At 32.1% G+C, this 14,612-nt stretch overlaps 1 protein-coding gene across 1 annotated transcript; it reads left to right on the top strand.

The window, feature by feature from the left end:
• LOC104756585 (UDP-glycosyltransferase 85A2-like) lies at positions 11,236-13,888 on the top strand. Its single transcript, XM_010479193.2, has 2 exons — positions 11,236-11,935; positions 12,773-13,888. The coding sequence occupies exons 1-2, from the start codon at positions 11,419-11,421 to the stop codon at positions 13,708-13,710; spliced, it is 1,455 nt and encodes a 484-aa protein (XP_010477495.1). The 5' UTR covers positions 11,236-11,418; the 3' UTR covers positions 13,711-13,888.

Below are 14,612 nucleotides of genomic sequence, written 5' to 3'. Positions count from 1 at the left end.
TTTTTCACAAAGATTAAAATTATTTATTTCAGAAAACCGTACCACATTCCAAAAGCAGGGGTATTAATTCTATACCTATGAAAAATTTGCTGTAATAAATTAATAATACACCAAATACAGATATATGCATATATACTTTTTACTTGAAATCAATTACCAAATAAAGATGTATTAATTAATAATTAGAGCCTAAAAATTTAATCTTTTAAAACCAAGAAAAAATCTTTATTTGAGAAGATAAAGGTTGAAGAGTTAATTAGTTAAGAGCTAACGAATAAACCGCTCATTGTGTGGTTCGACCGTTTGTGAAGCATGAAATCATTGTCAAACTTAGAGATAACGTGCAAAACCCGTTTAAGTCTTTATTTATTTTAGTTCTCAAAACCCGTTTACTGTCTTGATTAGTCACTTCAACCATTTTTAACGTGCAATTTTTAAATTTTTATTTATAATAAACAAATATATTAAATCTAAATCCTACTTAAAATTTTACCAAATAAACCATTTTTGGCCATGAATGTTTTTAACGTTTGCCACCAATCATTTTGTCCACTCCCTATTTAACGTCGTACCTCCATTGAACTGTCTTCTCAGGTCTCTTCCAAACGCATTCCTCGTGTTTTTCTGAAGTCTCTAATTATAAATCATTCTACTTTCTCTCCTTTTTTTTATCAACAATAATGTAGCAACAATAGTACAAATCATGAAATCATATGTCACGGTCTGATAAAACATTGGTCTTATTTATTTCTTGTCTTGTCCCATCTTGACTATCTTGGCCATGAATGTTTTAACTTTGTCGTCAATCAAAGTTAACAGTTTTATAAATACTAGAACAGAATATGCTACACACAAAATATTCTCATAAGTGCTTTAATCAAATTAATATGGGAATTTTCCATCTACACTCACTTTCTCCCAAAAATATTGACACTTACACTCACTTTCTACTATCCCTATACTTTTCTTGTGTCAAATTACAACTTACACATTCTTACTAAACTAAGGGTATGTCCATTGCACATACTTTACATAGGATGAGAAAAATAAAATAAAAAATAAAAAAAAAAAGAACAAAAGTTGGAAAGAGAGAAAAGAGTGTCTCTGCCGAGACACTCAAAGACACTGAATCTAACATGTGTCATCATTTAACTGGCTGGGGGAAAAAAATAATAATAATTAATTAGATTAAAATAAAAATATTATTATTTATTCTCTTTGACACCCAATTGGCAGTATCACCAATGAAATTGCTCTAACATTCTCTTTCTACTTTTTTTTTCCTTTTTATCTCTCTCTCTAACTTTTCTCTTTCTTTTTTAATATTTTTTTCTTTAACATTTATTTTTCATTTTCATTACTAAATTTTAAGTTTAGTAACTTTAGTTAGTGATAAACATACTAAATTTTAAGTTTAGTAACTTTAGTTGTTGACAAACAAAAAAAAAGTTAAGCAACTTGTAAATAAATATTTTTTGCACCTTTCAATATTTTTTCTTTCCACAAAAAAAAATTCATGAATCTAATGTAAATCAAATATAATTGAATTAGTGTTCATAGTCAAATCAACAATTTCTAAATTCAAACTAAATTAATTAAATAATTTAGAAATTAATGAATTTATTTAACTAAAATTTCAATATGAAATTTCAATATGGATTAACAAAATATTGCATTCATAAATAGTTATCTATTTGGATAAGTTTTAAAAAAACTTTGATTTGTTACCAGTACCCCAAAGTTCTATTGGTATCCACATGAACATGAATATATTGATTTGATGTTGTCGTTGTATCATAAACCCTAAATCTCTAGAACCCGCAAATTCAGTTGGTATCCACATGACTATGAATATATGGATTTGATGTGTTGCTAGTACCATAATTATGGTCATGTATTATGGATTTGATAACAAACTTTGATGTGTTATTAATACCCACATTTATGGTCATGTGTTACTAGTACCCACAAGTTCTATTGGTATCCACATGACCATGAATATATGTATTTGATGTTGTTGTTGATCCTAAACCCTAAATCTCTAAAATCCACAAATTCTATGGATATCTACATGACCACAAATATATGGATTTGATACTATCGTTGTATCATAAACCATAAATCTCTATAAACCAAAAATTCTATTGGTATCCACATGACTACGAATATATGGATTTGATATTGTTGTTGTATCTTAAACCCTAAATCTCTAGAACCCTCAAATTTTATTGGTATCCACATAACCATGAATATATGGATTTGATGTTGTCGTTGTATCTTAAACCCTAAATCCACATAAGTCATAAATCCTAAACTCTAAACCCTAAAGCATCACCATGTTTAGGGTTTACTTTAAAGCTCATCCACCTTTTCTACCATTAAAATTTGGTTAGATATATCCTTAGCTCGTAACCATAACACCACATAGACACTAAATCCATATAAGCCCAAAAACGTAAATGTTTGGGCAAATTTTAACCGACTGTTGGGAAAAATAAATTCATTCTCGGTTATATCCCGGTTAGGTAAGCTTAAACCGATGTTAGTCATCTTAATAGATGGTCTATTATATTGATAAGACCGTATATCATATTGATAAGTCTTATATTATATTGATAAGATTATATATCATGTGGAGGGTCGTATATATTATGGATATTCAATACAAGGATAGAAATAAGTTATATTTTCAATATATAATTATTGTATGACCGACCTATATTGAAGTCGAACCCATGAGGTTGCAACCGACGAGACTAACCCCAACCCAGTTAGAAATAGGGTTAGTGGCAGCTATAAAGGAGGAGTCCCAAAAGCGTGAAAGAGGGGAGGTCAAGAACCCAAGAATACTCAAGGTACAACCCTGTCAAGCTACTATTATTGATGAAGGAAAAGCCATGGCTTAAAAGGTCATCCCACAATGGGTGTTGATATTGATTTATTGTAATTTTGAGCGTTAATCAATAAAGATCTCTTCGCGTTCATTCCGTAGAACTGTTCAAGTACGAATCGGTTAAAATTTGCCCAAACAGTAAACTCTATACCCTAAATCTTAAATCCTAAACCCTAAACCATACACCTTGAACCCTAAATCCTAAACCATGAATTAAAAATATATACACATCATCCACATACCTAAACCCTAAACTTTTAACCTTAACCCCTAAATCCTACACCTTGAACCTTAGACAATACAATTTGAACTCAAAACATAGACATTGAATCTATATACCATCTAAAGTTTAAACCCTAAACTATGGTGATGTTTGAACATGCAACAAACTTGTCAATAAATTTCATCTGGATTGCTTGTCCACGTGGTCAGAGTTTGGTGGATAGGCTTAGAGATTAATAATGACCATGTTTGTTGTGTAGTATGCTTCTAGTGACACTTCTAAGTTCTAATATCTCTAATTCTAGCTTAAAAATAGTACAAAAATATTTGGCTAAAAGACATCTAAGTGGCTAAACTATAGTGATGTTTGAACATGCAACAAACTTGTCAATAAATTTCATCTGGATTGCTTGTCCACGTGGTCAGAATTTGGTGGATAGGCTTTGAGATTAATAATGACCATGTTTATTGTGTAGTATGCTTCTAGTGACACTTCTAAGTTCTAATATACCTACTTCTAGCTGAAAAATAGTACAAAAACATTTAGCTAAAAGAAATCTATGTGGCTAATTTATCTTGGACAAATTTCTGCTCATGTAAAGAATGAGCAAGATATTATAAGATAAGTATCCATAACTACTAATCCACATGATTGATATTCAATGTTCTAAATAAATCAATGTTGTTAATTTTTATTTTGTTTATTAACCACTTATGAGTGTATATGTTTCTGGACCAACACAAAATATGAAGCAAGGAGCTCATGGTGTCTATGGATTTAATTGTGTGGATGTTGTATGATGATTCTTTGGTCTGTCTACATTGGTATCCACAAAAAAATATCCACATGATCACATCCATAGCCACCATTCAACTGCTATTCTTCAGCTTAATGTCTAGATATGCTTTGTAAATCCATGGAGACCTATCCATAGTTTTTCTATCCACTAAACTTTGTTTATTTTTTTTTTTAAAGTGAATAGTTTTGGTTTTGGGTTCAAGGGTTTATGTTCTACGATTTAAAATTTAGAATTAAAGGGTTTTGTACTTATTTGGTCTATGTGTTATGGATAATATGCTATGGATAGAGATCTAACCAAATTTATGTATGTATATTTTGTATGAATAAACAAAAGTAACTATCTATTAACAATACTGCAATTAATTATCCACTTATCATTGAACAAATATTCAACGACAAATGGATATTGTATAATCTAAAAATTCATAAAAAATATAGCAATATGTATCTTAAAATGTAGAAAATATATAATCATAACATATTTTATATAAATAAATAGACAATTTGTTTTATGATGACCATTTAAAGTGTTAACAACAAAAAAGAAGAGAAAAAGAGAGAAAAGAAGGAGAGAAAGAGGAGAGGGACAAAATTGTCCAAAATGTGTGTGTATCCTTACAAAAAAACTTGTAAAAGTATAGGGAGTGTGTAAAGTGGGTTTTTGTGAAACAACTCAACACCAAAGTGGGTTTTGGTGTCATTTTCCCAATTAATATTAGACTATGTGCAATGGTAAACTTATTCAACACCCTACTTTTTCACTTTTTAACAGTCCACCTTATATTCTCTTTCCTCCACATAATCATTCAACACTCATCTAAATTTTTAACACTACAATGATTTTATTTAATAAAATTCAACACTCTACCCTACAATTTTTTATATATATTTTTATTTTTGTGATTGCATATTAATAACAATTAGATTAATTTTGAAATATCAACTAAAATTAAATTAAATATAAAATTAAATTAACTAAAAGTGACAATTATTTTTTATAAAGATTTTATGTTCTCAACTCAATTTTTTGAATTGCTTCATCAGGACCGCTTATCCCTCCAAGATTAATTTGTGAAGAAAATCCGGGAAATTTAATTGCTCTAAGAACATTTTCACATTATCTGTTGGAGGAGGTGGTTGAGATGAATATGACATCATCGATCCATAATATTGATGATAGTTTGAAACAAATAATGGCATAGGAAAATTTGGTGGAAAACTATAATTTGGAATATTTTGATGTTGGTTGAAAGAAGGATTTTGAAATTGATAATTGCTAGGATTTGGATAGGGAAAAGGATAGTTAGAAGAATTTTGCATAGAATTATTGTTGGAATTTGGATACGGAAAAGAAAAATTACTAGAATTTTGAGTAGGATTATTGTTTGAATCCATTTCAAAAAAAAAAAAAAAAATGATGGAAAACAAGAGTTTAGGGGAGAATAATAAGAAAATTATGGTAGGAATGATATTTTTTTTTGTGTGTCCGAATGAAATGAACCAAGTGTCTATTTATAGAGTTTAAAAAGTTATGAATTTTGATATAATTTTTATAATAAAAAAATTTATTTGTTGTATAATAATTAATCCTAAATAGATAGGATGAGATAAAAAATCTCCAAAATCACAACAGCGAATTACAAGTTAACAAGTGTCCTAATCATAAATAAAAAACAAAAGAAAACGAAAAAAATAAATAGATAGGATGAGATAAAAATCTCCAAAATCACAACAGCGAATTACAACTTAACAAGTGTCCTAATCATAAATAAAAAACAAAAGAAAACGAAAAAGGTTTTGTGCAAAAAAACCCTTCAATTAGTTTTTTTTTTGCAAGAATATCTCCATATCAAATAAATGCAAGTCAATACTATGAAATCAAAAGTCACCCGCAATACAGCCCTTCTCTGTATTGATTACGTGGCAATTTAAAATTCTTGTTGTTTTGAGGACTTAAAAATGACAAAACGTTGAGATATATTTATTTTTAACTAAAAAATAAAAGAAAAAAAAATATATTTTCCCTTCGTCGTCGTGAACTGTACTTTCCATCAACCACCGTGAGAAACCCTAGAAACACCGGAGGTACTCCGCCACGCAACCACTTGAGACATAGATCGGAACATCACCGGTTCAATCCCCGTCCTTGCCGAAGCTCCGAACGCCGTCGATTTTGCTCTCTAGGACTCGAATCGTAAAGCATAGTACGCTTACCTCTACTGCAGGTCGTCTCTGTATGGGAACTTAAGCCCGCAACAAATCAGAGAATGGGTCGCTTACGACGCCGGTGAGATCTCAAACGAAGCGTTTGAGCTGTTGAAGCCATGGATTGAGCAAGGAGCATATGGCTGATGAAGATTTGGTTTGATGGGTATTATCATAACCAGTTCATGGTTGTGAATGATTGTTTGCATAAATTTTGGTTTTTATTTGATTTAGTTGTTTAGAAATTTGGAAATCTTAGTTTTGATTGGTTTATTGATTTGAATTTTTAGTAACTCAATTGTGTTTTAGCATTTATAATTTGGGTTTGTGAATTAAAGCATCTGATTAGCATGTGGAAAGAGACGCAATGCAGAACGAAGAACAAAGAACAAGAAGAAAAAACATTAAAAATAAATATATCTCAACGGTTTGTCATTTTTAAGTCCTCAAAACAACAAGAATTTTAAACTGCCACGTCATCAATACAGAGAAGTGCTGTATTGCGGGTGACTTTTGATTTCATAGTATTAACTTGCATTTATTTGATATGGAGGGTATTCTTGCAAAAAAAAATTAATTGAAGAGTTTTTTTGCACAAAACCCAAAAAAAACAAAAAACCTTTGAGTCGCCAAGCATCTGTTTGAAATACACACCCCAGTTATCTTCTGACATGTGGCATATGCGGTCCCAACATCGACATTTTAGTTTTTTCAACAGCTTCATTGTGGAGATTCAACTGTTGAATTTTATATTCAACAGCCTTATTGCACGTAGTCTTAATCCTATCTAGTATTTTGTATGCGTGTCTGCTATTATGTTCAAATATAAATTAGTAATATTAAATTAATATTTAGTAGAGAAAAATGTATTTTTGTGTTAAAGCACATTTTAAATCTAATATTGCAATTATTCATCTAATATATAGACGTGTTAAATTATGTAATTGACAAAAGATACAATATAAGAAGTGCTAAACCAAGTTTTTACCGTAGATATAGTGTTGACTTAATAGCTAACACATACCACAAAATAAACTTCAAGTCATCGAACCTTAGATAATTAATTGGCATTATAAAGCATTATAACTATTAAGTTAAGAATTCTTTTTTTTTTTCTGACTCAAAGTTAAAGAACTTTCAGGGAAGGTAAAATAAGTTAAAAGTCTGAGTAAGAAGATTGAAAACAATTTTTTTCTTTTTTTTTTCCAACCAAACATTAATTAAAATAGAACTCCCAGACAGGTTAACTAAACCGGGAGAAAAGAGTTTACAAAATAAATTTAAAAAAAAAAGAGATTTCGTAGATCGAGCAAGACAATCAGCCTTCAGATTAGACGCATGTGGGATCGTAGACAGGGTTAATAAAGGGAAGGATTCCTTGAGTAAGGTGAGATCATCCAACAAATTCGAAAAAGCCGGCCAATCTTTAGGGGTCTGCATCATCGCTAATAACTCAACACAATCCGTCTCGAACCTTTGACAACGCAATCCCCTTGAGATAATACACTCCATGGCCCACAACAGTACTTTGAGTTTCGAACGGAGTGGGGATGGGCTTCGTCTGAGACACTTAGCTCCCAACATTAAGGTCTGCTCCTGACCATTACAACACCACTATCCCAAACCTGAATGGATATCCGACGCTTTCCAAGAGCCATCAATTTGGCACCGAGGGGAAGAATCCTGGTCAGCCAAGGGAATAGATATGCCAGATAAATTCTCTAAAAGAGAGTGCGCCTCCTCCCATAATAACTTATCACACAAATCTTGTTCAATGATATCTATTGGTTCCACCTCTACACCTTGAAATATATTTTTTATTCCTGCTCTTCCATACCGACTAGCTGAAGGAGTTTTTCCAGGTCATCTGGATGGGGAGACCCCTCCAAAACATAAAATCCAAATGTGAATACATTGAGTCATATGGGAAACCCCCTATCGTGACCAGAGTCGGGGACAAATTCCAAACCTCCCGCAAACGTGGACACTCAAAGAGAGCATAATTAACTATCTCCACCGCCGAATCACATCCAGACTAGCTGAAGGAGTTTTTCCAGGTCATCTGGATGGGGAGATCCCCTCCAAAACATAAAATCCAAATGTGAATACATCGAGTCATATGGGAAACCCCCTATCATGACCAGAGTCGGAGACAAATCCCAAACCTCCCGTAAACGTGGACACTCAAAGAGAGCATAATTAACTATCTCCACCGCCGAAATCACATCATTTACACCAAGTATCGCTTCTAAAACAAATTTTTAGATGAAGTATTTTTGTTTTTCTAATGAAAGTGATAATGCCACAAGCATGTGCATATTGAATACTAGAATATTAATTCAGTCAAGGCATATATTTTTTCTTTTTAATAAACTCTTTCACTAGATATTGTAGTATTTGAAGTTTTTAACGTTAGGTAAACTAAATATAAACTTGTTAAAAATTTAAATAGAATTTAGAAGAAATCCTCTTTATAATAAAACGGAAGTACCCTTCTAATTGGCTTGTTTGAGTTAATCTTGTATGTTGTTGTCAAAAAAAAAAAAACGGAAGTACACAACATTTTTCTATAGACTATATAATTTTAATAAGTTGGTTATAAATAGGTTATACATTGATTGATAGATTAATTGGTTACAAGTTAAATAGTTGGTGCAACTTTAATTTATTTTCAGAAGATTTTATTACTAAAACATATTGTTTCCAAAATTCCTAAAGAGAATATTCCAAAGAATCATTTGATATCATCTAACTTACCATATTAATTTTATTTATTAAATTATTAATCAGATAAAATCATTTATAATAAAATGGAAGTACACATCATTGTTCTGTAGACTATATAATTTTAATAAGTTTGTTACAAATAGGTTATACATTAATTGATAGATTAATTGGTTACAAGTTAAATAGTGGGTGCAACTTTAATTTATTTTCAGAAGATTTTATTACTAGAACATATTGTTTCCAAAAATCCTAAAGAGAATATTCCAAAAAATCATTTGATATCATCTAACTTACCATATTAATTTCATTTATTAAATTATTCATCAGATAAAATCCTTTATAATAAAACGGAAGTACACAACATTGTTTTGTAGACTATATAATTTTAATAAGTTGGTTACAAATAGGTTATACATTAATTGATAGAATAATTGGTTACAAGTTAAATAGTGGGTGCAACTTTAATTTATTTTCAAAAGATTTTATTACTAGAACATATTGTTTCCAAAAATCCTAAAGAGAATATTCCAAAGAATTATTTGATATCATCTAACTTACCATATTAATTTCCTTTATTAAACTATTCATCAGATAATATATCCTTTGATATCTAACTTAACATATTAATTTGTTAATTATCATTATATTTCCCCTCTCATTTTTATATATTAGTCTATTTGTGAAACAAATAAATTAACATATTATTTATTATAATTAAAACATAGATTTATTTCTGAATATACCATAAGTTGAATTTTTAAAAACAAATATAAATTGTTTAATCTATAAAATATTCAAGTTTTAGTAATATTATTCTATAAAAATAATATCTATTTAATTCAAAATTTTACTGAGTAACTGGTCAAAATTTGAATATTTCAATTTAATTTCATATTTTTTTTTGTTGAATTTTATATAATTTAATAAACTTTAAATAATTTATTTTGAAATATTTTTAAAATATTGAAACTTGATATAAAAATTAGAAACTATAAACACTCTAAGTTAATTTATTATAGCAATGTCAATAATATGTCACTATAATATGAAAGAATTTCAAGAAATCAAGTATATTAAAACAAAAATATAACAATATATAAAATTACTCATAATACAATAGTTTGCATTTTAAAAACCAAATATACAAAATTATGTCTTATAATGACATTCACGTTATGATGTAGGATATACATTGTTGAAACAACTTCATATACATAAACTAATACAACATATTAAAATTTTATTTTTAAATAGAAAATATACAAAATTTTGTATAAAATAAAATTTAACCAGTGTTATAGCATGTGTACTTATCTAGAATCATTGACAATATAAAACATACAAAATAGGTGTCTTTTTCAAGCCATCATATTTAGCATATGATTTTATTGCATAATGTTTTATCCAAAAACACTTTTAAAATCAATCACATAAATTACATTTTATATAAAATTACAATATAAATAAAATAAATTTTAACCCGTGGTCTAGCACGGGTCTTAATCTAGTAATAAGGTAAAACTTTTGCTGTCCTCAAAAAAGTAAATCTGTTTATTTTGGGATAAAAATTTTGCTTTATTTTATCTTTATCAAAAAAATTTGTCTTACAACCATTCTCGTCTAAATGAATATTTGTTTGAAAATAATTATTTTTATCCAAATAAAATATTTCATAGAATACTAGTATCTCTCCTATTCCCCATTTAGATTATTTCTCTTAATAGTTCTATTTTTCTCAAAATGACCGAGAAAAGTAACTTTTTATAAGTCGACCATTTTCTTTCCGTTACCAAAATTAATGAGAGTTTAGAAATTAGATTTAGCTAATATCTGCAATGAACATGTCTATCAAACAGGAATAGAAAACACAAAATTAACACTTTGTTTATTTTTTATTTTTGGAAAATTTTCAAAATTTATTTAACATATATAAATGTGGTGGGATTGATTTTAACTTTCAGTAGAATTAATTTGAAAACAAATATTTGTCATTCAAAATGTTGGAAAAAAAATAGTCAAAGTTTGTAACACTTCTTTGTTGGTGTGCTTAAGCTTAGCTACTGAAAGAAGACTTGTTCGATTTTGAAAAGTAGTTTGCCCTTTTGTGACAAAAACTTATTGTCCTTCGGTGAATTGCAACTTTGTCCTTCTTCGCTCATTTTTCCAGTGTATCTGCATAAGTTTTGTTGTCTTTTATCTTTTTTTACAAAGTAAGTAAATTAAGATGGAAAAAAACGATTTTAGATCGACCTTGTTGGGCCACTAGTTTTGATTATTGTTTCACGTACTGACGTGAACGCACCTTTAGACTAATCAATAGTATTATCTTTTGTTAAACTTATAAATTTTAACATTAACTACACAACTTGGAACTCGAGAGCGCCCATGCCTAGTACCGGATTTTTCGCATGTATGGCAGATCATTAGTCAGTTCCCACGTGCCAAAAAATAAGGTCACGCCGACACATACTCAAGCAACCCTTCTATAAAACGGAGTCATAAAGCCTAAAGGAATCATTCACCAATACATCAACACTTTCATTTTTTCTTGGAATAAGAGAGCAAGAAAATGGGATCTCATGTCGTTCCCAACGCACAAAAGCCACACGTAGTTTGCGTGCCTTATCCGGCTCAAGGCCATATCAACCCTATGATGAAAATGGCTAAACTCCTCGACGCTAAAGGCTTCCACGTCACCTTCTGCAACACCGTCTACAACCACAACCGTCTCCTCCGGTCCCGTGGACCTAACGCCGTCGACGGGCTTCCTTCTTTCCGGTTTGAGTCCATCCCTGACGGTCTACCGGAGACTGATGTGGACGTCACTCAGGACATCCCTTCCCTTTGCGAGTCCACGTCGAAGCACTGTCTCGCTCCGTTCAAGGAGCTTCTCCGGCAGATAAACGCCAAAGATGATGTTCCTCCGGTGAGCTGTATTTTATCCGATGGTTGTATGAGCTTCACACTTGACGCTGCGGAGGAGCTTGGTGTCCCAGAGGTTCTTTTCTGGACAACCAGTGCTTGTGGCTTCCTGGCTTATCTATACTACTATCGTTTCATCGAGAAGGGATTATCGCCGCTAAAAGGTCAGTATACGTATGTATTATTTTTTTTTTCCTTTATCAATGATATAATCCGTGTTTTAATATTAAGTTTAACGTTGAAACTAGAAACCACGAGATCATCTGTGTGAGGTCGTATATTTTAGTATTTTACGTGTAATCGACACGAATCAGATTAGTCAAGGTGAACAAGTTGTTATAGCTAGCTTTTATCTATGTGATTTCGTAATTGGAGTATTATAAGTTTTCGTATTTTACCAAAAAAGAGGCCCTCAGAGATTCCCCCAACCATACTTAATTATATATACTCCAAAAAGAGGACCACGATTGAGATGACTTGATACATGCATAATGCATTTGAAACAAGACAAAAAAACTATGCAAAATTGGGTTCAACTTTATACAGCGTCAGCGTCAAACCCAAAAAACTAAAATCATATCTTTTAAATTTTTCGATTCCCCTATTTGAGGCACTAAAAATCACGATGATTGCGAAACATAATAGTCGTATATGGTGGTTCCCTACTGAATTTTTGTTTTAATATAGATAACTTAAAGCTAGCTAGGATAACTCCAACAACGACAGCTAAAAGTGACAATTGGGAAAAAATAAATTCAAACTAGATATTTTAAAATAAAATTTTTAAAGCCAAAGAGAAAGTAAACTCTTCTTTTCTTTTGTTTTTTGACACAAGAAAAGTAAACTCTGTATCATTGTCTGACATTGTTGACCTATAATAATATTTTTCTGACTCTGATCATTATACACTATAAATGTAAATGCTTTGTATATAAATACGGTTCTTTGAATTAAGAAACGTATTGTGTTTAAAACTAATATTCTGGTGGTGGATTTGGCAGATGAGAGTTACTTGACCAAGGAATACTTAGACACGGAAATAGATTGGATACCAATGATGAAGAACCTAAGACTAAAAGACATCCCTAGCTTCATCCGAACGGCTAATCCTGACGACATAATGCTCAACTTTCTCATCCGCGAGACTGAGCGAACCAAACGCGCTTCAGCTATCATTCTCAACACGTTCGATGATCTCGAGCATGACGTCATTCAATCTATGCAATCTATTATACCTCCGGTTTACTCTATTGGACCACTCCATCTACTAGAGAAACAAGAGATCGGTGAGGATAGTGAGATCGGACAGATGGGATCGAACCTGTGGAGAGAAGAGGCGGAGTGTCTGGATTGGCTAAATACAAAAGCTCAAAACAGTGTTGTTTACGTTAACTTCGGGAGCATAACAGTGTTGAATGCAAAACAGCTTGCGGAGTTTGCATGGGGTCTGGCCGCAACGGGGAAAGAGTTTTTGTGGGTGATCCGGCCAGATTTAGTAGCCGGGGATGAAGCAATGGTTCCACATGAGTTTTTAACTGAGACGGAAGACCGGAGGATGTTGGCGAGTTGGTGTCCTCAAGAACAAGTCCTTTCCCACCCAGCCATTGGTGGGTTCTTGACGCATTGTGGGTGGAACTCGATGTTGGAAAGTTTATGTGGCGGCGTTCCAATGGTGTGTTGGCCATTTTTTGCAGAGCAACAAACAAATTGTAAGTTTTCTTGTGACGAGTGGGAGGTTGGGATTGAGATTGGCGGAGATGTGAAGAGAGAGGAGGTTGAGGCAGTGGTTAGAGAGTTGATGGATGGAGAGAAGGGAAAGAAAATGAGAGTGAAGGCCCAAGAGTGGCGGCGCTTGGCGAAAGAAGCGACGGAGCATAAACAAGGTTCCTCGGTTGTGAATTTTCAGACGTTTGTGAGCAAGGTTCTTTTAAAGGAGTAGAAACTACAAGGAGACAATGTTATATTTTAAAGATAAGATGATTTTAAAAATATGTATGCATATATATATACTCTGATCGAGTATTTGTTTTCATATTTTTCAATCGTCCGTGGTGATATCCTAAATTAGCAATTTGGATAGACATTTCTGAAATATATATGCGTTTGTGTGTGTGCAATGCGTTTTCTTTTCTTCCGCAACAACGTGGATGTTGCGTTTAAATAAAAAAAAAAGTATGTCAAAGTGACCAAGTGAGTACGTAGTACGTTTACATTATAAATATCAAATTGGTTAAATGTGCCGCATGCGTTACATATCAGGACAAACAAAACGAAAAAAAGAAAAAAGTTTTCTCTACAGTTATTTATACCAATTTCCACTATGGGATGTTTTTACGAACCTATATGCAATAATCGAGATTTTAAATACAGAATCTGGCGTAAAACAACATTCTCTTGTCTGTTAGTGAAGGCTCGATGGACTTGCTTGAGGACGGCAGCGTTTGTTCGTGGCTGGATTTGGCAGTTCTGGGTGGAAAACTTTGTGTGTTGGGACTCGCCGAAGGGTTTGTTGGCTTTGGTGAGAAATGAGAGCCGCGGCTTCTCTTCGGTGAGCTCCGGTGGTCAGATCTGGTGTTTCTCTCACTGGATCTTGACTTCTCTCCGTCCGGTCGAGGCGTTACCTCCCAGTTGGGGTTGGCTTCTTTGACAGGTAAGTTTGGGCGGTTCTTCATTGTGGGTCTTGGATCTACAAGGGAAAGGCAGTGGTGGATGGTTTGCACCTCTGACAACAGAGGCGTGGTTTGTCTTCCTCTGATGCAACTGTGACTTCGGTTTGGATGGTCGGGAAGCTTCTAGATCAAGCCGCGTTTGGTCACGGTGGAGCTTTTCCCTTGGTTCACC

The sequence above is a fragment of the Camelina sativa genome, chromosome 17 (assembly GCF_000633955.1).
Source record: "Camelina sativa cultivar DH55 chromosome 17, Cs, whole genome shotgun sequence".
Taxonomy (NCBI): domain Eukaryota; kingdom Viridiplantae; phylum Streptophyta; class Magnoliopsida; order Brassicales; family Brassicaceae; genus Camelina; species Camelina sativa.
This window is presented reverse-complemented; position numbering and strand designations above follow the sequence as displayed.